Source organism: Drosophila mojavensis, unplaced genomic scaffold (genome assembly GCF_018153725.1).
Source record: "Drosophila mojavensis isolate 15081-1352.22 unplaced genomic scaffold, ASM1815372v1 contig_80, whole genome shotgun sequence".
NCBI classification, from domain to species: domain Eukaryota; kingdom Metazoa; phylum Arthropoda; class Insecta; order Diptera; family Drosophilidae; genus Drosophila; species Drosophila mojavensis.
In genome coordinates, this window is record NW_025318906.1 from 13,898,173 (window position 1) to 13,925,696 (window position 27,524).

Sequence of the window (27,524 nt, forward strand, 5' to 3'; positions counted from 1 at the left end):
CACTGTACTGTAGAGCCCACACACACACACACACACAGCAAGGACTGCAACGACACAGAGATTACAAATTTTGCACTTATGCCACGACTGACCGAAAAATCTGGACAGCAAGCGAAGGTTTTTTTTTTGCTTCCTATAAAGATATATATATATGTATATGATATATGTATATACATACACACATGCATACACGAGCATGACACGGCTTAGACAGCTTTTGCGGTCGTCAGGTCAGTTAATGACGTGGCCGTTGACATGGACGTCTGCTTTGAAGGTTTTTCTCTTAATCTGCGGAGCTGCTGGTAGAGCAGGACCAAAAAAAAAGAGAGATGAAAATATAAGCGACAGTTATTCTTTGACTTCTCACAGTTATGTGGGCGTGTGTGTGTGTGCGTGTGTGTGAGTAAAGCTTCTGTTCGAAATCACAAGTGTTGAGCAAACTTATTGACAAACTGTGTAGTTGCTATACCCTATAATCGATTGATAGGGAGTGATAAGCTGAGGGCGCTGCAGTTGAGCGAGAGTGAGAGAAAATGGAGACGAGTTAGCACAAATACATTGAATGGCAGATGTTTAGCTGAGAGACTTTGTGACTTCTGTATTATTCCGGAGATTGGTATGGATGGCTTCTATGTCTTCTTTTCTCATCTGTCTTTTCTCATCTTTTCTTTCTTCTCTGGTGTTTCGTGGTCTCTCTTTACTTAGTTTTTGCTTACTCTATTCTTTCGTCTTCTTCTTCTATTTTCATTTTCCTTTTTCGTTTCGTTGCATTTCGTTTCGTTTCGTTACATTTTGTCTGTTTTTTTTTCTCTCCCACTATACTTACTTTGATTTCTTGTATCTATCTACACTTATATTGTCTATCGTACCTTCTCCTCTAAGAACATGGAATCTTCTCTCTTTATTTCATTCCATTTCACTTCTTTCTTTATATTATATTTCTTTATATTATATTTCTTTATATTATATTTCTATTCTCTCTATTCAATTTGCTTTTCCTTTATATTATATTTCCTGCTCATATAATTTCCTCACTTTTCATTTATCTCTATTCCATTTTCTTTTTTTCTTTATATTATATTTGCTTCAAATTTATTTTCTCACTTTTTTACCACTTTTTTCAATTAGCTTCCTTTACTTCAATTTTCCTCTCCTCTTCTCAAACACTTTAAATAGTACCGTATCCATCTTCCACTATAGCTTATTCCCATTTACAGGGTATATATAGCTGTCGAGTAGCAGCATGCCACTTGGCGCAAATATTGCAAATAGCAAAATGTATTTAAGTCTCAGCGAAAAAGATGTGGCATGTAGTATGTGGCAGATATCTGTGGCAAGCAGGAAACTTGGAAAGTTTTGGACAGCGGCGATGGCGCCGAATTGTTTGACAGCCTGTGCGCTTATCTCAACAGATGCGATGGCCCGTTCGCAGTCGGGGTCCATAGTCAATTGTTTAAAGAGTGTCAAAGTCAAGCGGTTTTTCGCTTATATTGAGGAGGGGGCGGCAACCCAAGAGCCGAGGAACGAGAGGCGAGAGCCGAGAACAGTGAGTAGAGAGTTCACGCTTATCGCCACTGGCAAACGCAACGTTGGCACAAAACTTTTGACTGGTGTCGCATCCACTTTTCACCTCCTCTCTCTCTCTCTCTCTCTCTCTCTCTCGCTCTTTCTCAGCTGTCCATTTGTCATTGGTTTTTGGAATTTTCATCATTGACTATGCCGTTGCCAGTCTCAAATTAACGTAAGCCCATGCGAGTCTTGTAATTTCCACTCTGTGCAACTCTGTGGCCTAGGCTTTTGCTTTCTCTCTCTCTCTCTCTTCCCCTTCCCCTTCCCCTACGCACACTTTATAGCTAAAGCCCAGTCGAAAGCCAATAAACATTAGAAATGGCATTCTGCACAAAACTCATATGAGAATGATATATGAGTGTGTATCTCTCTCTCTGTCTCTCACTCTCTCTGTGTGTGTGTGTGTGTGGCACTGCCAATGTCCACTGGAGTACAATGACCTAGCCGAACCGCCGACCAGCTGCCAACCGCAGACTTTTGGCATAGTTTATCGGGCAACAGCGAAATCTTCTTAGCTAGTATCTCCGTGCGGATGACTTCCTCTCGTGGCTATGGTCGGGAGTTTGGGTTTTTCGGGTTCATATTTTGGTTTCAGGCGGATGAATTTCTTTTCCGTCATGCGGCATTTGGACACAAAAGCGCAAATGCACATTAAAAATGCATATCCAAGGGCCGAGCACAACAAACAAACAGCAGTCGAGCAGGAGGCAGTCAGGCAAGCAGGAGTCGAGCAGGAGGCAGTCAGGCAGGCAGTCCACAAGTCAAGTTTCGCTAGCGAAAACATTGAAATATGCAGAGTTATCTTCAGGCTAAAAGCTGTCCACTCTGCCCCACTCCTCCCTCTCCTCCTCCTCGTCCTCCTCTGCCTGCCGACCGCTGTCATCCTGGCCGACGCACCAGTTTCCCTGACAACTCCTTTATGGCCAAAAAAAAAAAAAAAGAAAGAAATAGAAGAAAAAATGCTTTTGGGCATTGTCAGTTATCGGCTTATGGAAGGCAGGCGAGGGCGGCGGGGTAGCCGAACATTGTCATAAAAATGTTGTTGGGGTAGACAGTTTTTATTTTTTACTTTACTTGAAAGCAGCAGCAGCAGGAGTAGTATGAGTAGCAGGAGCAGCAGGAGTAGCAGCAGCTTTCTGGCTCGCTTAACAGTTCTTGTAACAAGCGGCTGTTAAGACTTGAAATATGAATTTCTTTTGTGCAGGGTATTCGGTGGGTGGGCGGCGCTGGCATCCATATGCAAGCGCGTCATTTGTTCAAACATAACTGTGCACTGGAAATAAGAGAGAAATTGCCAGTACTACTCGGTAAGAGCCCAGCCTCAGCCCAGCTTCAGCCTCAGCCCAGTCAAGCCCAACTCTAGCCAAGCACAGGCAACCCGTTTCCGTATCCGTATAATAAAGCAAGCTGAATTTCTAAGAAAAATATCTTATTTATGTCCTGCGGCTGTAGTTCATGCTCCGCTAGAGAGTGCCGCGCGCTCATAATGTCAAAAAATCTTGGCCTACATTTCACACAGACCGAATTCGAGGATGCAAACAAAGGATACAGCGCCAGATCCTGCTGAACGAGAGCTGGCGGCGCTTTTTCTTTCTTTTCTTCTTTTTGACCATTTCAAGGAGTTTATACTTTCCTTAATCAACTTTATGAATTGGAGAATAATCATAATTATATTAGCATAAAAGCGGGTATCAAATGTCAATTTATGAGAATTTCTCGAATTTGAATTTCTTTTAATTAATCAATTGACTAACCAGTCGGGATATTCCTGGAATTACGCGTAGGTATATTTTGTACATAGGCCTCAATTAATTATCAATCAGCCAGGCAGCTTTCTAATATTGAGAGTTTAGATGAACGTTTGGTTCATCAATTAGTCTATAAATTGATCAAAATTTAAAATTCCTTGGAATTGACTATTCCCTTTCCCCTTGTCCATTTGATTAGCTTCAATAAATTTTCAAGACATCAGATAATCAAACAATCGATCAATTGATCGATTAAACAGTCAATAAATTTTGACTTTGGGTATTGAATAAACCTCAATAGATTTTAGCATATCGATGAATCAATCAGACAATCAGTCAATCCGTACTTTCTAAGGATTATAAACTTCAAATAATTTTCAACGATAGTCTTTAGCATCGAGTGTTTTGATGATGCTTTACTCATCAATCAGTCAATCAAAATTTTCTATAAGTTCCACTCTACTTTGTAGAGAAACCTTTGATCCCTCTGAAGTTCCTTCAACTATTCATTCATTATTCATTAACTTTAATTATCACTTCTATTTTCAGCTAATTAAGAATCTTATTGTGATGATCAATCAGTCAAACAGTTAATTAGCTAGTTAGCAATTTCACACACACACACAGTTAGGCAAAGACTTTGCCAAGTTTGCAAAAGAAGTCGTCTTCTATGCCTTGGCTCTTTGTATTCATATGCTGATAAACAAGGCGACCTATTAGACCGTCAAAAGTCAAAAGCTGGCGGGCAAAAAGTCAACTCATAAGTCAAATGTTTGCCAAAAGTATATGAGCATACAGTACAACTGTGTGTGAGAGAGAGAGAGAGAGGGAGAGAGAGAGAGTGGGCAGGGAAAAAGACTCAGCACAGTTGTACAAACTGTTGCGAAGGACATCTGGCAGTTGGAATGCCGCGTCTTAGGGGAGCTCACGTACAAATGCGTATGCATAATTTGGCTACGTTGCACTGGGACTTGAGTCTGATTGAGAAGATGCTCCTGCTGCTGCTCCTGCTGCTCCTACTGCTCCTGCTGCTCCTACTGCTCCTGCTGCTGCTTTGGAGCGCTCTGCGTGTTAAACCACTAAATTTGGCTCAATGAAAAATAATTTGGTTAGCACGCCTGGCCAAACGTTCGGCTCATGCTTTGGCCAACTCGAAATTTTTGCGGCGCTTTTGGCAAAATTGTGCGCCTCCCTCAGCTCAACACTTTCTGCACGTTCCGGCTTGGTTTGTCTTTGAGACCTGACTTGCCAAGAAATGTCTGCATTTCTCTCGATGCTCCATAGTCGATTGGGTCGATAGGTCGTTAGGTCTGTCTCTCCGTCCGCTAGTTTGTCCGACTCTCTATTTGTCTGCGGGTCTGTCGGGAGTCATATTTATATTTCGTTCGCTTGGCCTGTTGAAATATAATTCCATATTAATAAACAATCTGCAGCTTTAGCTGCAAATTGAGCGGCAGGCAGCCAAGGCGACGCAGGACTTCCAACACGTGCTCCATGCTCTCTCTCTCTCTATCCGCTCTCGGACTGTCCTGCTTGCTCCTGCTTGCCTGGGAATGGACTAGAGCAATCTGATTTCCGAAAGATTGTGCGTTCAGCTAAGAAAACGATGCACATTTGTCTTCGCCAACGGCCAAATGGGATGCGATGCGATGGAATGGGCTGTGGCTAGGTGGAGAGAGGGGGCCAACTGGTGGTAATGGGGGCAACCGGACGAGGTGGCTGCCAACGTCGTTGTTCAATAAACAGTTGCACTTGGCATGGACCTCGGGGTCGTGCGCTCTCTGCTGGCTGCTGTCCGCTGCCAGGATGCATCATTATTTTCTGTCATCATTATATTCTTGTTGACTGCTCAGAGCGGTTTGTTTTTCGCTTTCCTTATTTTCTTTTTGTTGCCCTTTGACTTGACTTGGCTTGGCTGGCTCGCTGGCTTCCTCTGGCCACGCTCGAGTTTTGGTTTTCTCGCGGAAATTACAAGAAGCGCATATACGATATCCCGACCCATTTATACGCTAGCCACCTTTGACTATCTAACTATCTATCTCTATCTACTTCAGCCTGCCTGCCTCTCACTCTCCCCATTTCTCGCTCTCTCTCTCTCTCTCTCTCTCTCTCTCTCTCTCTGTATATATCATCTATGTAGATGCAGGAAATTGTTTAGTGAGCATCATAAAGTGAACAGGCCACGTTCATGTTCCACTGGGAGCAGCGGATGTTGCACAACGCGTTTACTTCCTATGGTGTCACGGAAGTGGCTGTTGGATGCCGCCACACTTCAACTTCAAGCTCGAAGGATAAGCAGCCATATCTCTGGCATTTCATGAATTCAAAGAGTTGAATTTACATTGGCAACGCTCTCAGACAACAACAAACAAATGCAAGTAAATAAATAAATACAAGTATAACAGAACAAAATCCAAATAAATATAAATCGAAACTCAAACATGCTGAAACATGTCAACGAACCTTTTTTGCGCCGCTGATGCACAAAGAACCAGGCAACCAGCGCCGCATTGACCAGCAGAAATCCGAATGCGGCCAGAGAGATGGCAATGATGAGCAGGTTCGGCGTATTGCTGGAGTCCTCCGTTAACACGGCTGGCATCATTTCAATTCCTGGTCCATGAAAATGTCGCGACAGCAAGTCAAAATAAACCAAAGCCAGCCAAACGAGACCATGAAAACATAAACACAGAAAAAAACAAAAATAATAAATAATAATAACAGAAAATATGCTTGTAAAAATAAAACAATAAATAAATTCGAAATGAACAAAAATTGAAATGAGAAATTGTAATAAAAATGACGCAGCAGCGCTTCGGGGGCAAATGGTATGGTACGGGGTGGTGCGAGTGGGGAGTGGGTCGGTTGTGTGGTTGCGCTCTACTTCCAGGCCAGAGCCGCCTGTTACTCTGGGTACGGTTAAGGAACCCATGCAAAAGTGACGCAAATCACGTAGCCATGGAGTCACAATGGCGCGCACGCGGAAACGCAGCTCCAGCATGTGACGGGGCCAAATGAAATTAGCGCCGTCCGACGCTGACCGCAACGGCACGTAGAAACGCCAACCGTAGAGCAGCACGGGCACCGGCACGGGCAACGGCACAGCGAAACTGTATTCAGTTCAAAAATGGAAATTAAATTATAGCCATCTGCGAGTTACTGCCACAACTATCGAGTACTCTGCTCAATTCAATTTCAATTTCGGTTTTTGCATAGCCGAAAGGGATTTTCAGGTATCTATCGTTCAATCTAGAAAGGGTTCTACTTGATTGGGCTCATTTAATTGGCCAAGCGATCAACCAGCTTAAAGATTCAAGATTAACTACATTTCCAGCAGCTCTAAATCTATATATCAGGTATATATTGAGCTCGAATGTGAAATTTTGCGTTGATTGTCAATCAATCAGTCAATCAAACAGCAAGCTGAGAAATTCCATAAATACCCAGGGGTACCCAGGGAATAGAAAATTCTTTAATTTCTTTAATTCTTTAAGCTCATGGCGTTGATTGTCAATCAACCACACAATCAATTAGGCTGTGAAGTGTTCAAGAAGTCACTCTGCTCAATCAATCCCACAATCAATCAGTTTACAAAATATTTTCAGAATTTGAGTGAATTGCTTTTAAAATCCTGCAAACTGTGTAATATGCAATTATCTAGCTCATACTGTACAATTTATATAATGTATATCAATCAGTCAATCACTTAATCTATCACTCAGTCAGTTTTAAAGGCATCTAGAATTTTCTATTATTTTCGTTATATTGCCATCAACGTTAAAGCACTCAATTGATCAGCTCTAACTAATAAGCTAATGCGCACATTGTCAGTACATCGATCAATCAATCAATCAATTAGTCAGTTGCAATACATAAAAAACGTATTCGTTCTAAAACAATTAAATTACTGGGCTCATCATATGATTAAAACGTATGTGCAGCTGCTTGTCAATCACTCAGTCTGTCAATCATAAAATCAATTTCATATATATAAAAGCAACAACAACAACAACAAGAGCATAGTCTGGATGATGATGTTGCTGATGTACCTCGCTTCAGGCGCTTCTCGTTGCGCTTGTGAAGACAACAGCCGATGACAAATACGTTGAGCAGCACCACCGTAATGCCCGCTGCGACGCCAACGAGCAGCATGCCCGATGTGCCACCCAGCGGTGTCTGACTGGTGGTTGGCGGTCCGCCGCCCAGCGACGAAGCCGGCTGTGAGGGTGGCGGCGCTTCTGCTGGTGGTGTCGGTGGTGTTAGTGGTGTCAGTGGCGGGTGGCGGGTGGCGGGTGGTGGTGGTGCGCATATCCAATGTATATTCATGTTTTAGGTTGCGTTGTCGACATTGTCGTTGTCACCATAATACGATTCCAATTAAGCGCAGCGTTGCAGGAAAGAGAGATCATTGATTGAGTGAAGAAAACACACCGAGAGGTGGCGTGCGAGGGGGTGGTGGTGTGAATTATTAGAGGAAATAGACCTAGCCGCTCGCTGTGTTCACTTCATTGTCAGGCAAACGAGCGCCGGTCATAAATGCCAAAGGGCGGTGCACGCATAAATCAATCAATCAGTGGACAAACGCGTGGAGCCTCGACTGGAGTGGAGAATACCTTAGGGCTTACCTTTGGTCTGGGCACGCGTCAAATCCGGCAGGTAGGAGCTCTGGCCCAAATCGTTCCATGCCATCACCGAGAACAGATACAGCGTATTCATGCGCAGTCCGCCGATGGTCAGTTTGTGGCTGTTGGGCAGACCGTCGATATATTTATACTGCTCGCGGTCTGCCATGCTGCAAGCGAGAGAAAGAGACGGAGAGAGAGAGGGATATAGTGTGTGTGAGAGAGGGAGAGAGTTGGAGAGGTTGCGTAGCCAACGCATGAGGGACAATTTCATTAGTGCACGTGACATTCGCAGTAATTGCAATGGAATGCACTTCAAGCACACGACATGCATGTGGAAGGAGTGGGAGGAGCGGGAGGAGTGGCAGGAGGTGGGCCCTGCTTGTACATACCGATAGCGCATACGGTAGGAGGCCTTCAGGCCACCATCGAAGCCTGGCGTCCAGGCCACGGTGACCGTGTCGTGGGTCACATTCAGTATATTAAGGCTGAGCGGCGGCTCCGGCGGTGAGGTAATGTCCAGACGCACCGTCTCGACATCCTCGCCCAGCTCATTGCGCGCCACACACTCGTAGGCGCCGTAGTCGGCGGGCGCCACCTTCTCGACAATCAGCGAGGACTCGTAGGTGAGCGAGTCTATTTTGCGCTCCTCCAGCTCATACTTGAACGTATGATTGATGGGCAGATCCTTGCCGTCCTGGCGCCAAATAAACTGCGGCTTGGGCGACGCCTGCGCCCGGCACGGCAAACGCCCCCGCTCGCCCGTACCGCTCGCCGCACGCAGCAGCGTCGGCGACTTGGCGATCTCGGGAGCAACTGCAACGAGGGAGTTGAGCATTGCAAAAGATACAAAAATATATTTAACTTCGTTTCCACTCACATTTGACTATCAGCAGCACGTCCCGATTGGTCGGATTGGCCACATGATTGTCGGCCACGCAGCGAAAGTTGCCCACATCCTCGCGCTGGGCGTTCTTGATGTGCAGGTAGGCGGTGCCATTGGTGAACGTAGTCGTGGTCTTGGCCTTCATGTCGTAGCCTACGCGCTCCCACTTCACGTGCTCCTCGGCGAGCGGCTTGCCCTCAACGCTGCAGGACAGCATTGCATCCTCGCCGGGATTCACAATAATGTTCTCCGAGACGGACTTGATGGTGGTGCCGTCTATAGTTTGAGTAAAGAGAGGGGTAGATGGGGAGAGGAAGGTAGAGCAGCTTAAGAATTTTCTAGTCCAGTCAGCTGGATTAGGTCACTTACATTCCACAACGACTGTGATATTGATGCTTTCCTTGCCCTGCGAATTGCTCGCCGTGCAGGTGTAGATGCCCGAATCCTCGCGGTGCAGCTTTGTGAAGTTGAGCACAGCGCCATCGGCAAAGATGCGATGCTCGCCGGCCGAGACGCTGCCGCTGGTGTCCTGCGGTATGGGCGTGCCGTTCTTAGTCCAGGTGTAGCTAATTAGCGCTGGATTCGCGTTCGCCTGCAGCGGCACCTGCAACGACTCGCCCTCCAGGCCCACCGATGTGGACGACGGCGGCGGCACAAACTTGGGAGGATCTATGTGTGCATCAAGTGCATCCATTTGAATTACAATTTGGATTTCATTTACATTTGCATTTCCATTTCCATTTCCATTTCCATGTCCATTGAGTTGGCGCAGATATTTAATTGAGAATTACAGTTAGCACAATTTTGTTGGGCTTTGGCATTCAGACAGAGTCTAATTGCTCAATTAGTAGATCGAGATGAGCTAAACTCGTACTTACATAGGACATTCAGGCTGATTGCCTCGTGCACGCTGCGCTGCAGTGCCTCGTTGGCGCTTTGGCAAGTGTAGACCACACCGTTCATTTCCTGGGTGATGTTTAGCCTGAACTCGAGCGTTGAGACTGTGCCGCCCCAGAGACCTGGCTTGGACGTGTTATTAATGCCTGCAAAGCAAAGCCAGCAGCAGCAACAGCGGCAGCAGCAGGAGCCAATGAAAGAGACAAAATGGGCGTGATTTTATTTTAGTGACTGAGCTGACTGAACGCAGAGCTGGACGGGGCTGGGCTTGGCTGGCTGGCAACCAGACCGGATGTTGTCGTGGATACGCCTTTAAAAAATGCATCAGCATCAGCTTGGGTAGCCAGGCGCTTGCCCATTTTGACAACGGCGCCGCCAAGTCCATGCCATGCCCTGCCTTTGCCTTTGCCTCTGCGTTTGCCTTGGCGGCTGGGCAAACTTCCAAAATGTGCGCTGCTTATGGTACGTACCTTCAATGGATATGCCATCCTTCCACCAGGACAGCTTTGCCGGCGGATTGCTTGAGCTGGAGTCACAAATGATGGTCGCCTCCATGCCAGGTTTCAGCTCTTCCGGTTCAATGCGTATTTTTACCGTCTCTGGCGCAACTGTAAGCACAGCCAGCGGATAATAATGGCGTGAGCGCTGTGTCTTGGGGCAAGCAACAACAACAACAACAACAAGAGTAACAACAACGACTACTTACAGTGCACACTCAGTGTGGTGGACTCGAAGAGCGGTATCTCGGTGGCACTGTTCGAGGCCTCGCAACGGTATTGCGCCTGGTTGTCGGTGACGTTGGCCAAAATAGTTATTTCGGCCGAAACTGATTTGTCGGCCGCCCGAATTATAGAGTTGATCTGCAAACGCAAATGGCAAAAGGCATAAAATATTGCCAATTTAGATATGTGTAGACTTGCTTATATGCATATGAATCAGAGTGAATATATAAGAGCAGAAATGTGAATAAGCTAACTTTATCGTTTGCTTCCGATAAACTTGCTCTGAACTAAAATATATAGAATATATCTGAGCTATGAATACACGTATATAGACTTTTTAGAATAACATAATTTTTATATATTTTTTAGAAAAATTGATTGATTTTTATAAAAATATATATTTTTATATTTTTTTAGAGTTTCTTAGAAGAATATTTTTGTATATATTTTAGAAGAAGAATTTAATTTTATGTATTTTTTTAGAATAATATATATTGATATATTTTTTAGAAAAATATATTTGTATATATTTTTTAAAAGAATATATTTTTTAATAGTTTTTGCAAGAATATATTTTTATATTTTTGTTTGAAAAATATATATTTATATATTTTTTAGAAAAATATATTTGTATATATTTTTTGTTAGAAGAATATGTTTTTATATATTTTTTCGAAGAATTTATTTTTATTTATATTTTGAAGATTATATTTATATATATAAAATATATAAAAATATGTTCTTGTATATATATATATATATATATATATATATATATATATATATTATTTTACAAGAACATATTTTTATATTTTTTTTTTTTGTATACTCCAGTCTAGACTATTGTGTATATTTTTTTTTTATTTGGGAATTTGCAATGTCTGCTTAACCTGCTGTGCCTTTAGCTTGTACTGCTCAAAAAATTTATGATAAACGTTATATATTTATAGTCAAAGTTTATATTTATAGTCAAAGCTATATATTTATAGTCATATATTTTTTTCAGTTTAAAATTGATATCTCTCTTCGCTCTTTCTTATATAAACCAATTTGGAATTTTGTGTACATCCTTGTTTGTTCGCTGCAAACTAGTTTCGCCTATGGCTCTGTATACATATATAGAGGGTATGCAATATAGCATACTAAGAGCTAAAAGCAGCTCACGAAGTGTGTTAAAAACAAAACAACTCGAGGCCATGTGCTGCATATGCAAAGAGGGTGACACAGACAGACAGAAGGACAGAGAGACAGACAGGCGAATAGCTGGAGGAGCAGCTGGCAGGCGCAGTGCTAAGAGCTGCGAGCATAAAACACAGCGCATTTTAATTTTGTTGATAAAATATCATTTAATCTGCGCGCACACAGATGAGCAGCCGCACCGGGCACCGCAGGCGGCGCCTTACGGCTGAGATAGATGGCAAGCAAACCGCAATGGTGATAAAGATGGCAAAAGAGAGAGAGGGAGAGTGGAAGAGAGAGAGATAGAGAGAGATAGAGAGAGAGAGAGCAGTTGCTTGTTTCCGTTGCTGTGACAGCCAGCCAGCAGCAGTCGACGGTGGCTAGTTGCCTTTTTGTTGCATATCAAGTTTACAGCTGAAGGAAGTCACCACCCACCACCCACAGTCCACAGCCCGACAGCGCCCATAAGTATGCAACAGCAGCTCGACAGCTGGCGCATTTGCGGCCACTTCCGCTGCAGCCAAACGTAGCTAAAGATTTAATTTTGGAGCTTAGCCCAGGCAACGACAATCGCTCGATAGCAGCAGCAGCAGCAGCAGCAGCAACAGCAACATCAGCATCAACATCAGTTATGCAAAGGTGCTAAAGGATATGCACGGCGCGCTGACATTAAAGTAGCTGCAGATAAAATGCCATTTTCCACTCCAGCTCCAACTCTAGCTCCATCTCCAGCTGCGCTTTCAGCCTTATTAGCACTTTCAGCCCATAAACCGGAAGCGGAAATGGTCAACAATAGCGCCATTATTGTTTGGCGCATGTTTGTTGTTTGTCTGCTGTTGATAGCATAACGACTCCAACTGGGTGTGTGTGTGTGAGTGTGTGTGTGTTTACATTTTCTATCTCTATTGTGTGTGCGTGTGTGTGTGTGCTCTGCTGCATATGCAAAATATCTTTGCGCTTTACTGACTGTGTAATGCGCGTTCGACTAGAATTATTTTGTATAGGATTTTGTTTTGATTTAATTATATGTTTATTTTATAATTATATTAAATATTTTACTTTTATTTTTTATTATTATTTATTTATGAACTTTTTCGATATTTTTTCCTTTTCTTAAATTTTTTAAACTATTTATTTATTTATCGATTTGTTTATTTATTCATTTATTTATTTGTTTAGATATTTTTTTTATTTATTATTTGAATATTTCTAAATTTATTTATTTTTTTATAAATTTGGCTGTTTATTTATTTATTGATCTTTTTTTATTTACTTATATTTATTGATTTATTTATTTCTTGACTTTATTTATTTCTAGTTATTGGCCAAAATATCATTAGAAATTTCAATGCTAAAATGATCTATTAAAATATATAAATATATATCAACTCCCGCTAGTCTAGTCAACTCAACGTCTCATTGGCCACAAAATGCATTCACATTGCAGAAATGAAACCAATATACTCTTATTTCCGTTACCCGTACCCCTATTTATATATATACAGAAAAGAACAGAGAGAAATAGAAAAACTCACCCGTTTGTCGTTTTTGTACCACGTTAACGTTGCCAACGGATTGCCGCCCGATGAGACACAGAGGAGTTTTTGCACCGACCCGGCTGGTATAATTTGTCCTTCCATATAGCCCGAAATTAATGGCGGAGAGGGCGGATCTGCAAGGAAGAGCAAAAAAAAATAAATAGATAGAGAGGCGAAAAAACGTCAGCATGGCGAAAAGGACAAAGAAAAACAACAAATGTTGGCCAACTAGAAGAAAAAAGACACACACAGAGAAAAAACGAAACTTGGCCAGCAAATTATGGCCTACTAAAAGTGGAATCCGTAGCCAAGGACCAACCGCTGAGCAGGGTGGGGGCAGCAGGGCCCAAACAATAAAAATTAAAATTATTTAATTTGCCGCGCATAAAGTACAAGCATCTCGAGGGCCCAGAGCATATATTGTACAATATATATATATGTAGAAATATATATGTATATATGTATATGTATGTATTCACACAAGGCACAAAACGGCCTTGAATTTGCCTAAAATCCCAAACAGCTGGCGGGCCAGTGAAAGGGGAGCAATTCTATGCCTCCAGCGCTGGCAGCTGCAGCCTGTCAGCGAGAGATAGAGGGAGATTGAGAAAGGGGGCGACAGAGAGAGAGTGGGAGAGAGAGTGGCCCCAGGCCTGGGGGGGGTATGGGTAATAAATGTAAATCTCGCAGTCGGGTTGCGGCTCCGCCCCCGCTGTTTGTGAATGCTGGTCAGAAAAATTAATTAGCGCTGCAGGAGCGCTGCACATAAAGGACGCGTGGACGACAACAACAACAACAACAACAGCAACAACACAAGTAAGAAAGCTCTAGTCGAGACTACTCGACTACGAGATCCCCTGAACCCTTGGAGTAATAGCTATTTCAATAATTTTTCGCGTCTTTCAGCTTACACAAGAAACACACACACACACACACACACACGCACGCACGCACGCACACACAGGCATACATACACACACATACATACAAACATACACACACACACATACACAAACAATTACATACATATACACGCATGGGCGGCAGTGAGCGCTTACTATGAGAACTTAATTGCTTAATAACTTTTTTGTGGACGTACGATCTTCATGAAACTTTCAGATTATGATTATGACATGGATATGCATGTAATTGCCAAAGCACAAGTCTCTAGTATTTGAAATACGCTTTTTACAAAAGTGAGGGTGAGGGGGTGAATTTAAGGGTGGGGGGTAAATTTTAACAAAAACCGAAATTGTATAAATTGCATATAGGCATACATTAAAATTTTGGAGACTCTCGCAATAAAGGTGTAGAAGACATAATTTTATAACTGGTTTTCGATAAGGTTTTTTATCGATAAAAAAAGATCGGGATGAGTTATCGATTTTTAATGATAAACTTGATATGCGCGCTGTAATTACGAACATTTAAAAAAAAATTTGAAGTCTCTAGCTCTTATATCTTCTGAAATCGACGCGTTCATACATACGGACAGACGGACAGACGGACGGACGGACAGACGGACAGACGGACAGACAGACGGACAGGGCCAAATCAACTCAGCTCGTCGCCCTGATCAAGAATATATATACTTTGTGGGGTCTGCCACGCCTCCTTCTGCCTGTTACATACATTTCAACAAAACCATTATACCCTGATTTCCCATTGAAAATGGGTTCAGGGTATAATAAGTCAGCCAGTAGCCTAGCTGGGCCTTCAAGTGGTCGCTGGCTTTGTTTACCAGTTGCTGCCGCTGCCGCTGCCGCTGGCCAGCCAAGCTGGCTAAGTCAAAGACTGAAACTAGAAATTGGCCAGAGAATGGCGCAATTATTAATAAGCCTTGTGTAGTGGGCCTTGTAACCAAAACTTGGTTGGCCATCTTGTTAAGCAGAAGTGAGAACTGTCAGAGCTCTATGGCTTGTTTCCTATAGCCCCTCTCTCTCCCTCCCACTCCCTCTCACAAAGTCTCTGTTTGACTTGTACTCGTGTTTTGCGCTTTTTCCTCACTCTGTCCGCTTATAATTGAGGCAAATGAAGAGTGACGTCGAACATGGCATAATGGAGTTTAAGACACCTCCGTCTGTAACGTGGCAAATAGAGATGAGGCTGGACATGAGCCAACAGCATGAGGCAGCAGCAGCAGCAACAGCAACAGCAACAGCAACAGCAGCAACAACAGCAGCAACTAGTTTAGTTAACAAATTGACAGGCGTTGACGCTGTGCTGCCAACTGATTGGAACTCAAACTCTGAGTGATGCTAATGACAGCCCGCTCCAATGCTGCCAAACAACCTGCAGAACAGGTTTATCCCTTCAAAAAGGGAGTAAAAAAGGGGGTCGATGGTGAGAGTAAGACAGATAAAAATAATTTTACCTATGAATTCTTAATTCAAATAATTATGCCGGCAATAAAATATTTAGTAAGCAAGAAGCTGATTATTCTTAAATGAACTATTATCAGATTAAGTAAAACTCTTCGACAGTTTTGAGGTCTTTCAATGACAGGAAAAAGAAAGACAAAGGAAAGAACCTGGATTTAATCATCATATGGGAAGAGGTATGTCTATTGATTCCATGGAATTACTCTCATAAACTATTATCTGTCCTACTCTCTTACCTATCCTATACTCTTTCCTGTTTAAAACTCTTTCCTGTGCTTATTGATGTAGTTATCTATTAATAAATATTTTTTTGTTATTCTTTCTACTGAACAACTTTCCTGAAGTTCTTCCTGTTCTAGACTACTTGCAGGCCTAACATACTTCTCGTCCATATTAAGCTGATAGATTTAGCATATTTTCCTATAGACAATATTCCATATGGCTAGGACAGCCTTGTCGATCTATGCCTAATCAAAGTTCTGACTTATGTTCATTTTTTATCCTCTTTCAAGGGGTACTTTAGGTATATCATATGCATATTACGTCTACTATATATACCCCCAAAAAAGGCCCAATAGATTACTTCAAATTTATTGAAATTGTGCTCTGAATGATCTGATCAGGTTTTGGAATTTTGAATACGGCCAAAATAATAATAATAGTAATAATAATAATTAGCATAAAAAAATTTAAAGGACCTCATTTGGATAATTGTAGTGAAGCATCTGAAATACGGCTTCGAAAATTCACACAGACGACACTCTGAAATTTGCTTATGCATCTAACTGACATTTCTAAAAAACTAAACACGAATCGCATATTACTTGATCACTGGTAATTTCGTACATTTACATGAATTTAGAGCAAGCCGCAGCTGGTGAAAACGATGCTGCGGTTGAGCTTGCCGTTCTTGGTGCCGTAGCACTGCAGGCTATCGAGTATCTTGCTGCCCTGGATGATCTGGCCAAAGCCGATGCGGCTGCCATTGGCAACGCTGAGGGGCTTGAAGGACATGGAAAAGGAGACATTTTTGGGAAATCCCTGCAGATATTCCTTGCTAAAGGAGAGGACATAGGCGGACGCGCCATGATCAATGATTTTGCCATCGTACTCCAGGGACTGGTTCAGGTCAGAGTTGCCATGCTCCAACAGATCCACATCCATCCAGAGGTTGGGGAACAGTCGCTTGATGACGATCTTTTGGTGCATGTTGCAAATGCAGGCCCGCACCATCTGGAGCACTACGACGGGAGCGGCCTCCGTATACAGCTGGACAACGATACGACCCAGCGGACGTGAACCCTTGAGAAAGATGTCCAAATAGATGGTGGGACGCAGCAGATTCCAGCGCTCCTTGTCCGTCTTGGGCATCGTAATGTTATAGCCCTTGTATTTGGCCAGGCCGGTCTGGGGCATATGGAACGGTGGTATGCGCGCTTTATGCTTCCTCTTGACTAGGCTGTTCTTCTTCTCGATGCCCGTGTCGAGTCCGCTTACCACGTCCTTGATCCGTTTACCAATATCCCGATTCTCCACATCGAGGCGATCGAGTTGCTTCAGCGTGTACGGCAGCGAGGACATCGTGTAGACCCGATCATAGCGAAACGGCATGATGTCGCCGTGGGTGCGCATCGTCTTTGATAGCTCGACCAGCATCTGGATGTTCTTTCTGGTGCGCTCCATGAACTGCATGGCGATCTGGCGCAACGTGATCACACCGGTCACCCGGATCGCCTGGAAGCCGGGCGGCCGCGTATCCAGTTCGCTCGTCATGCCCAGCACCCGTTCCCGATGCTCGCGCCAGGCGGCCATGTGGCCGGCGTTGTGCATCTTTACCTTGGGCTTCTTCTGCTTCTCCAGCAGAGTTTTGAACTTCGGCTTCGGCTTTGGCTTCGGCTTGGCCTCCGGCTTGGGAGCCGCTTCGGCTGTTTGCATCGCATTGAACTCTGCTGATCCCATCGAGGTGATCGACTGGCAACGTGGAAACTTGTACAGAGACATCGATAGGCCGTTTGTATGCTAACGGGGGTTTTCTTATCAACAACGGTAAAAGAATGTTACTATAAATTTTAGCTAAATAATTTTTTTTATTCTCATGTATCCCTACTATGACCCTATATGGTTAGCTTTTAAAACTAGACTGACATTAAAACAGACACTGGCTAAAACGACAAAAATTTGACATCTGATACGTGCTGCTAGGTTTACCCTGTCCAACTTATTTGAATACATCAAATTTGGCTGTGGATCTGAAACTGAAACCGAACTGAAACAGGAACTGACTTGGTATCTGTGGAATTGTGGAGTCTGGTGGCGCTCAGAGGACGCCGCAGTCGGTGAAGGTGAGGCCACGGCTGAGGGTGCCATTCTTGTTGCCATAGCTCTGCAGGCACTCGAAGATCTTGCTGCCCTTGACGACACGGCCGAAGCCGACCCTGGAGCCGTTCACCACATGCAGCGGCTTGAACGAGATGGAGAAGGGAATGCTGTCGCCGAAGCCCGTCAGATGGCTCTTGCTAAACGAGAGCACATAGCCGCCGGAGCCATGATCAATGATCTTGCCATCGTACTCCAAGGGGCTGTTCAGCGCGGTGTTGTTCTCCGTGGGCAGCTCGACGTCCAGCCAGAGGTTGGGAAAGAGACGCTTGATCTGAAACTTGTTGTGCATGTTGCACATGCAGGCGCGCACCAGCTGCAGGACCACCACGGGCGCTGCCTCCGTGTAGAGCTGGACGACGATGCGGCCGAGCGGACGGGCGTCCTTCAGATACATTTCGAAGTAGATGCGCGGACGGAAGAGCTGCCAGCGCTCCTTGTCCGTCGAGGGCAGCTTGATGTTGAACGGCTTGTACTTGGCCATCGCGCGATCGGGCATCACAAAGGGCTGCGAGTCCCGTTTGTTGGCGGCCCCATCAGCCTTGAGGCCCGAGTCGATCTCACTGCCGATGCTCAACAGACGCTTGCCCATATCGAAATTATCCTGCTCCAGCTGCTCCAGATCGCTAATCGTCGCCGGCACCATGGACATCACATACGGCGCATCGTGCCGAAACGGATCGATGGCGCCGTGGGTGCGCATCGTCTGCGAGAGATTGAGCAGCATGTGAATGTTCTCCTTGGTGCGTTGCATAAACTGCTGCGCCTCCTCGCGCAGCGCATTCACACGGGTCTGGCGCACCGCCTGTGTGGCTGGCGGGGATTGATCGATTTCGCTGACGATGTTCATCAAACGCTCCCGATGCTCGCGCCACATTGTGTAGCGCGCCAACTCCAGCACGCCCATTGGCCTGCTGGGCGTGTGCTTCTTCAATTTCTTCTTCTTGTAGCCGACGGACTTGCTCTTTTGCACCTCCTCGACGTTCTCAGCTGGCTCCTCGAGCGAAAACTCTGACAGGCATTTCGGCAGGTGCGAAACCATCTTCAACCGATGAATGCACCAAAATTAAAAAAAAAATTAACTGAAACTGAATACCCCAAACTTAACGTAAGCGTGTCAATAACAAATTGAGCTGAGTTGAGGGGAAAAGGCGAAACATGTGCTGAACGACAGCTAAAGCGAAGCAGCGTCAAAATTGATGTAGGGTATATAGATAGTCGACTACAGTTGTTGCTTATTTTAGTCCAAGGTAAGAGCAATCTCTGCTTAATACTCACACAGAACATTAATCGTATGCGTGGAGACCACATTCTCGGTGAGCTGCATATTGAGGCCGTGGCAGATGACCACCAGGGAGCGCTTGTTGGGCTCCACAATGGTGGTGATGTTCGAGCTGGTGGTCCAGCCGCCTGCAATGAATGACAATCGTTAGATAATTAGCAAATGTTTCTCTATCTCTCCCTCTCTCTCTCTCTCTAAACGAGCTCAATCAGTTCAGTTCAACTCACCCTCTGGGCTGATGGTCGTCTTGGAGGTGGCATTGCGTATCTGCCGTCCGCCCACCATCCACTTGATCTCGGCGGGCGGATTCGATGGCGCTGTCGTGCACATCAGCGGCACCACATCGCCGACGCGCGCCTCTGTCGGTCCTGTCACAGTGACTTGCGAAGGTGCGACTGTATGTGAAAGAAAGATGTATGGATTATAGATAGCAGCAGGTTTTATGCGTATGTGTGTGTGTGTGTGTGTGTGGGAGGGGAGCAGCAGTAATTTCGCATGACATTAATATTTAATAAGCCTGCGCCAGTGCCTCACTTGTGGCATGCCGCACGGCTTATATACACGTGCAGGGTGTGGCAGGGGGGGGAGGGAGGGGGCATGTGTGAGTGAGACTGCGTATCGCTTCTGCCTAGCTGCCTGAATGCAAATGATGACTGAGTGACTGAGTGACAGGCGACTGAGGCGCTGCCTTGGCGAGCTATTACCTAATGCCAGTAACGAAAGTGGCAGGAGCTGAAGCTGAAGCTGAAGTCGAAGCTAAAGCTGAAGCTGAAGCTATAGCTGCAGCTGGCTGCTACTTTTCTTGATGGATAAGTGCAGGGAGCAGCAGCAGCAGCAGCAGCAGCAGGCAGCAGGAGCAGCTGTGCATGTATTACGCATACGCCTCGCTGGACCCATTCGCAAACGGGGGGCAGAGTGAGGGATAAAATGAAAAAAAAAAAGGATGGAGAAAACTTCGGCTCGATATGTTTCGCATATAAATAAACATTATGAATTCTTAACTTCTCGCATCTTTTGCCATACATCTTCATTCCGAGCACACATGAGACGCTGCAGCAGGAGCAGGGTACGGAAGAGGGGCGCGACGTGCGTCGGGTCAGGAATTTCTATGTGTATGCCAGCTACGTCTTCATTTTTGTGCCACATTTCGTTATACATAAATAATGCGAAAAGCGAGCGCAGCTGAAGTCAAAATGGTTGTGTGTGTGTGTGTGTGTGTGGGCCAGTTGGCTGGCCACTCAATGTGGCATATTTGGAGGCTAAAAAGATGAAGGTAAACAAAGGCTAGCTTAGCTGGTTAAGTAACATGAGCCAATTTGATTGGCCGGACAAGTTGGCCATGTCCGAGTGGCAGACGTGGCGCTGCTGGTGCGGAGGATTAGCTCTGGCTGGGCACGTGCTGACAGCCTTTCATTATGCAGGTAAACTAACGCTAAACAGCGACAATTCAGCAACGGCCACTCGCCTCGCTTTCAAATTTGAATATCACGCATACGCAGCGCATGCCCTCAAGTAGCCCATTTGCATGTTTGACACACAGACAAGTGTGTGTGAGTGTGTGTGAGTGTGTATGTGTGTGTGGAGGCTCTTGCAGAGCAGACCGTGGAGTAGAGGACTTGATGCTTTAGCAACTGCAAATGCAAATGACGACGACTAACGACGTTTTTTGGCCAGACGAAACTCGCGCTCCCTTCCCCACAGCCTGATTGCAATTGTTGTGAGAGGCGTGGGCGTGGACGTGGGTGGGGTTTATGCTATTTGGCACTTGAAAAGAATTTGCATTGCTTGATTTGACAAAGCCAAGTGGGTGAGGGTGGCTGCTGTTGGATGAGAGTGCAAACTTAAGCTTAATTGCAAAAGAAAGCGCACACTGAGTGTGTACGAGAGAGAGAGAGAGAGAGAGAGAGAGGGGGAGTGTGGGGAGTGCGAGCGAGTCAGAGTTTGTCAGGCTTATTTTCGCTTTGAGTCGCGTGCCAAGTGGCATGCTGCAAAGGACGACTGTTGACACAAACCAGCGACAGAGACTGAGTGTAAGCATAAGTGTGCGTGTGTGTGTGTGTGTGTGCGTGCGTGTGTGTGTGGGCGTCAGAGTGTGTAAATATGAAAATTAACGAAATACAATTAGGCAAACATGCAAAGGAGTCGCAACGAGCAGGCATTGCAGCAGCAGCAGGAGCAGCAGGAGGAGCAGGAGCAGCAGCAGGCAATTGCCACCATCTGCATAACGAGACTCGAGTCGACTCGAGCCGGCAGGACACGCAAATTATCTGATGGCAGAGCATTAAGGGCAGCTGGCTCTCACTTTGATGATGCTGCTGGGTGGCTGTATGGGTGGCTGTATGGGTGGTTGTAGGGGTGGTTGCACTTACATAGCACAGTCAAATCAACTTCCGCCTTGAGCGGCGTCTGCGACATCACGTTGCTCGCCTCGCAACGGAAACGCGCCTTGTTGTCGCTCGCCTCGGCTGTGAACGTGTAGATATTCTCCGATAGCCGGCCCGAGGTTCTGCAAGCAAATGGATAGAGATAGATAATGATGGCAACGGTAACTGCAGCACCGCCAGCTGAGCTGCTCCACCTACCTGTAGGCCATGCGTATTTGTGAATTGTTTTTGTACCAGATGAGCTGTGCGGGCGGATTGCCGCCGCGACTGCGACAAATGAGCTCCACCGTCTGGCCGCGCCGCAGCGTTTCAGTGGGTGAATAGCCCTCAATGTACGGCGGTCCGGGCGGATCTGTGGAGCAGCAGAAAAGAAAAAACAAAATAATAGTAAAATGGACTTGTTAAAGCGCGAGCCGTTATAATGTAACAGGATAATGGATAATATACATACATATATATACATATATATATATATATATATATATATATTGTCTGTGTGGGCTTATTTGCTTGCATATTTAATTGTATCTGCGTCTGCCGCAAATAAATTCAATTTACACTAAAACAAATGTGGCACGGCCATATGCATATGCAACACAATTCGTGCGCCGTTTTTAATTGAAGTGTTTGCACGCCAATCGTTTATGTGGTTAAAATGCATTATTTTCGTCGATTTCCGCCGTTGTTGGCTTTTTATTTGTTTTTTTTCTTTGCTTTTGCTTTTGTTTTTGTGGCGCGTTTGAGCGAGGGCGTGGCATAGCTGCATTGCATTCGCCTGAGCTGTGTCTGTAATTTTGCATGTTTTGTGGGCGTTTTAATCACATTGCAAATACCACGGGCAAAAAAACGACCTTTAAACGCCCTTAAAAACAAAAACAAAAACAATTCAAATGGTTTGAAGCGATTCTACAACATTTTTGACCAGCTGGCCAAAGGTGCGTATACGCAATGTGTGCTTTAAAGTGAGGCCGCGAACTGAGCCATAATCTATACACACAGAGAGAGAGGGAGAGAGAGACAGGGAGTGAGAGAGGGAGAGCGACTATATGTAGCGGCACACAATTAAATTAATATCACTTAAAATATTGTGTACGAGTATCGTTTGCGTGGGGGATTTGCCCATGAATATGGCCCCAGCATGTGGCCAACTGAATCCGATTACAGCACTGGACTGGTCCTTGACAGGCAGCAGGTCAGAAGGGCGGCGGGTGCAGCGGGGGGTGTGGTGTTGCTGCTCTGCAATAATAGCGCATAATTAAGCACTGAGGCGAGCAAATATGTATGGCCCAACTGCACGGCAATGTGAATGTCCCACAGATACGCGTAAGTGTAGCCGCAATTAAGATGTATAAATATTTATAGCCAACACACACACGCACACTCTCTCTTTGTGTTTGTGTGTGTGGCTGATAGCGTTTAAAACGGATCTATCACATCTATCTCATATTCGCATTGGCAGCTGCCCCAGCTACAATTTTTATTTGCTACCAAATGAAGCGCCAATTGATAAACAATTAAGCAATTAGCTCACTTTGCTTTGGCGTAAATGAGCATTTGAATTGAATTTCAGTGTAGTTCGGTGTACGCTAGTTTCAATAGACCAAATTGACGGATATAGTGGAATTTTAGTGTAATTAAATTTGATTGACTTCTAACAACTCTTGGCCGAATTCAATTCACAAAGTTGGCTACAGAATTATGTAAGTTCGGCTAGGCCAAAGCGAATCAGCAGACTTGACAATGGTCCTATAATAATTCAATAAAGTCCTTATAGCTACAGAGTCCTACGTATATTTCTAGATCCATAATTTAATTTAATATTTTAATCGAATTTAGATATGATCTTTTATTTCTCTCTTTAGTCTTTGTTAAAATTTTATTATATAGCATATTTTTCTTTAATACAATTTAGAGTCGTAATTGACATTCAGTTTCAGCTCTTTATTGATATGACATTCCATTTGCTTCGTGTTTTTTGCTGTATATTAATTTAAAAATAAAATATTAAATTAATACCAAAATAATTAAATTTAAAAATTATTATTAATTTATTAAAATTAAAAATGAAAACAATTTTATATATTTGTTCTCTTTTTTTACTTGCAAATTCAGAATACTTTCAAATAAATTTATATAATTTATTAACTGCCAGATGTTTGGGCACGGATCTTCCTATTGTAGTGTAAAACCATACTGTATGAATTGCGCAGGAAACCATAAAACTATTGAGTGTTCAGAAAAGTTACCTGTTAAGTGTGCAAATTGTCACGGCTCTCATAAGTCTAATTCAGTGGAGTGCCCAGGCAGAATAAATTATATAAAGTCAAGGGATAGGGGCGTCACCAAAGCACGGGTAGTCAGAACACCATTACAGTCTCCACAGTTAAACTGCGTAAAAACCTTCCCAACTCTTAATGGACAGATATCTGAACCATTAAAGACAACCTGGGCCAGGCAACCAGAGTTAAGCAGTGATCTCTTTTCGCTAGACGAGCTAAAAAGTCTTACTTTTGAGCTCATTAGTAATCTCAGAAATTGTAAATCCAAGACTGATCAGTTTGAGGTAATAACCTCACTTGCCTTCAAATTTCTTTCTTAATGTTAGACAAAGTAAAGATCATTGCGTGGAATGCCAGGGGCATTCAAAACAAAAAAAGAAGAATTTTGTCACTTCCTGTTCAACAACGACATTGACATCTGCCTTGTATCTGAAACCTGGTTAAAAAATAGTATTTTCCTCAAGATTCGTAATTATAGCTGTTACAGAAACGACCGTACGACTAGTAGAGGAGGAGGGGTAGCAATCTTTATTAAAAAAAATATCCGCCACTCTTTGCTACCTCTCCCAAATACTAAAATTATTGAAACAATTGGCGTAAAAATCTTCATTAGTGATGGCACTGAGACGTCCATTTACTCATGCTATTTCCCAGGGGGCCGCGAAAATTCCTCGAAAAAACAGCTTTTTCAGGCCGATTTACATAAGTTGTGTAGTGCAAATGGAACATTTATTCTGGGAGGGGATTTTAATTGCAGACATCAGTCGTGGGGATGCTCTAGAGCGAACTCGTGGGGTAATCTACTCAAATCTAAGGTAGACTGCAGGAACTTTTATCTAATGCATCCCTCTGAACATACATATTACCCTGCAGGAAGTCACGGGCAACCCTCAACTTTAGATTTTTTCCTTACTAATCGTCCTGGTTATCTAGCTAGCCCACGTGTGCTACACACATTAAACTCTGATCACCTTCCAGTGCTGCTTGAGGTATCTGTCAATTCTGCCATTACCGCAAACTACTTTTACTTCGATGTGAAAAGAGCAAACTGGGTAAGATTCGCCCGTTTTGTCAAAAATTCGCTTCCACCCCTAAACTCCAACTTAATGTGCCGCACAGAAGATGTTGATGATATGATTAATGTTTTTAGTGATGTCCTTCGCGAAGCCAAAGATATTAGCATCCCAAAAAAACAAATCAAATTTTCTCCAAAACCACTGCCGCAAAACATTCTCAACCTTATAAAGAGTAGGAACATACGACGGCGCACCTGGCTGAGATATCGTCACCAGTCCGATCTCATCCTTTTAAAATGGTTAAATAAACTAATCACCAAAGCGATACTAGAATTTAGAAATAAATCCTGGAATATCACTCTTGCAGCCTTAGATAAAGGTTCTTCCCCCTTTTGGAAACTCTCCAAAATTGTTAGAAAGAAACACTTAAATATCCCAACATTAGTCAATAATAACATCAGTCACACGACAGAAGAAGAAAAGGCTGAGGCGTTAGCTCAATCCTTTCGACTAAATCATATCGTAGCTGCTGGGCTCGGTGATCCGCTAACTAAAGCCGCTGTCGATGCCTCAATCCTCTCAGTCGCGCAATTATCTATAGAGCCGCTGAATGATTACTTTGTTAGCTCCAGCGTCATAAAAGGTATACTGAAAAAGCTGAAGAAGAAGAAATCTCCAGGTATTGACAAAATTGACAATATATGCTTAAAAACCCTACCTACGAAGGGAATAAAGTTTATTACTTACATAGTCAATAAATGCCTAGAGTTATGCTATTTCCCTTCTGTCTGGAAATGTGCTAAAGTTGTTCCTATTCCAAAACAAAATAAGCCTGTCGAGTTGCTCTCGTCATACAGACCTATTAGTCTTTTGTCGGCAGTCAGCAAAATACTAGAGAAGGTTATCCAAGATAAATTAACTCATTTTGTTGAATCCAATAATATCCTTCCAAGTCACCAGTTTGGATTCAGAAGCGAACACAATACTGTTCAGCCCCTTTATAGAATTAAAAAAATCATTAAAGATAATTTTTCTAGTTCTATGTCAACGGGAATGGTATTGCTAGATATCAAAGCCGCATTTGATTCAGTGTGGCATGACGGCCTAATACACAAAATGCTACATCTTAATTTCCCACCTGCGGCCATAAAGATAATCCAAAGTTATCTAAAAAACAGATCTTTTATTGTATATTTAGGTAATGCTTCATCCACAGCAGTTAACATCTCAGCAGGCTGTCCCCAAGGCTCATGCCTATCCCCTATTCTATATAATATATATACCTCTGATCTCCCAATATTACCTCATTGCACTACCTCGGTCTTTGCGGACGATACAGCAATTCTTTGTGGTGGAATTCTTTCTGCAGATATAGTTCGAAACCTCCAAACAGCATATGACTCTTTAGGTACATATTTCTCTCAATGGAAAATTTTAGTCTGCCCAGAAAAGACCAAGGCTATATTCTTCACAAAAAAACGAAAGGACATCTACGTGCCAATAACAGACATCAGATTGGGCTCGGAATATATAAAGTGGGATCCAAATGTCAGGTACTTGGGTATTACACTGGACAGAAGACTTACATTCAAGGACCATATAACCAATACAAACAAAAAGCTCAAACATATTCTTCGTACGTTATATCCCTTTATAAATAGAAACTCGAGGCTAAGCATAGAAAACAAAATGTTCTTGTATAGGTCAATTTTCCAATCAGTTACTTTTTACGGTGCACCTGTCTGGTCAGATATAGCCAAATGTCACATAAGTCAATTGCAAATCGCACAAAATAAAATCTTGAAGCTTATTTTGAATCTTCCTTGGCATCATTCCACGTTAGATCTACACTGTCGAGCCAATGTTGAATTGGTAGATATTAGATTATCGCGACTATCGCAAAATTTCATAGCCAAGTGTCATGAATCAACATATTCACATATAAATGAACTGGCATAGCCATTTAATTTTAAGTATTATTTAGTGTTTAAGTTAGTTTGTAATAAATAATCTCGGGGTTTTCTATTTCTTTGATTTTTCCCCCAAATAATTAAGTCATATTATATACCATGTCATATCTCTAAGTAAATATCTAAGCAGAAAAGGCCTAGTTCCTAGTCTAAACTCTTTAATTATTGTAAGATACCATTCACAAAAAACTGTAATTACAACAAAGAGTGAAATAAATTGAAATTGAAATTGAAATATAATTTTGTTAGGATTCATTTATTTGGCAAAGCTTAACAATTTTTCTTATGACTCAGTTGAATTCTTTTATTTTGACTGGCTGACTAAAAAATGTAAGACTATTAAGAGCTGGTTAGATATGATATTTAAGAAATCATTAAAATATTATTAAATTTCAGGCGGAGATGCTTTCCTCTTTCCTCATTATTAAAATCTTTTGCAGTTGAACTGGAGAAAGTTTGAAGAACAAAGTGAAAACTACTGCAGGAATAGCAATTGAATATAGAGTATAATGAAAAGTGTGTGGGAATAGAAATTAAGTAAGTGAAATAAATAATTGTTATGCCCAAATTAATAAATGATTCCTTTAAATAATTCCCAGCCAGCCAGACTTGACTGAATTTTGCATTCGACTGATGCATTAGCAATGATTAATCAACGATAATTGCAATGGCTCG

At 43.3% G+C, this 27,524-nt stretch overlaps 2 protein-coding genes across 5 annotated transcripts in view; both read right to left on the bottom strand.

Moving 5' to 3' along the window:
• LOC6579843 (nephrin) overlaps positions 1-27,524 on the bottom strand; it is an 87,655-nt gene that overhangs the window by 20,615 nt on the left and 39,516 nt on the right. The window contains exons 5-18 of one of the 4 annotated variants that reach the window (XM_032729851.2): positions 21,783-21,936; positions 21,570-21,706; positions 19,428-19,595; positions 19,197-19,328; positions 13,159-13,295; positions 10,429-10,582; positions 10,193-10,330; positions 9,704-9,868; positions 9,195-9,494; positions 8,820-9,101; positions 8,332-8,755; positions 7,943-8,109; positions 7,367-7,555; positions 5,781-5,930 (exon numbers count right to left, since the gene is read on the bottom strand). In XM_032729851.2, coding sequence (XP_032585742.1) covers positions 5,781-5,930; positions 7,367-7,555; positions 7,943-8,109; positions 8,332-8,755; positions 8,820-9,101; positions 9,195-9,494; positions 9,704-9,868; positions 10,193-10,330; positions 10,429-10,582; positions 13,159-13,295; positions 19,197-19,328; positions 19,428-19,595; positions 21,570-21,706; positions 21,783-21,936 — 2,697 coding nt within the window. Of the gene's footprint in view, positions 1-5,780; positions 5,931-7,366; positions 7,559-7,942; positions 8,110-8,331; positions 8,756-8,819; positions 9,102-9,194; positions 9,495-9,703; positions 9,869-10,192; positions 10,331-10,428; positions 10,583-13,158; positions 13,296-19,196; positions 19,329-19,427; positions 19,596-21,569; positions 21,707-21,782; positions 21,937-27,524 lie in introns of all 4 variants that reach the window. The other 3 variants (XM_032729850.2, XM_002005680.4, XM_032729849.2) reach the window with 3 other exon arrangements.
• On the bottom strand, positions 17,610-19,057 carry LOC26528523. The gene has a single exon (XM_015163920.3). The coding sequence runs from the start codon at positions 18,958-18,960 to the stop codon at positions 17,860-17,862; it is 1,101 nt and encodes a 366-aa protein (XP_015019406.1). The 5' UTR covers positions 18,961-19,057; the 3' UTR covers positions 17,610-17,859.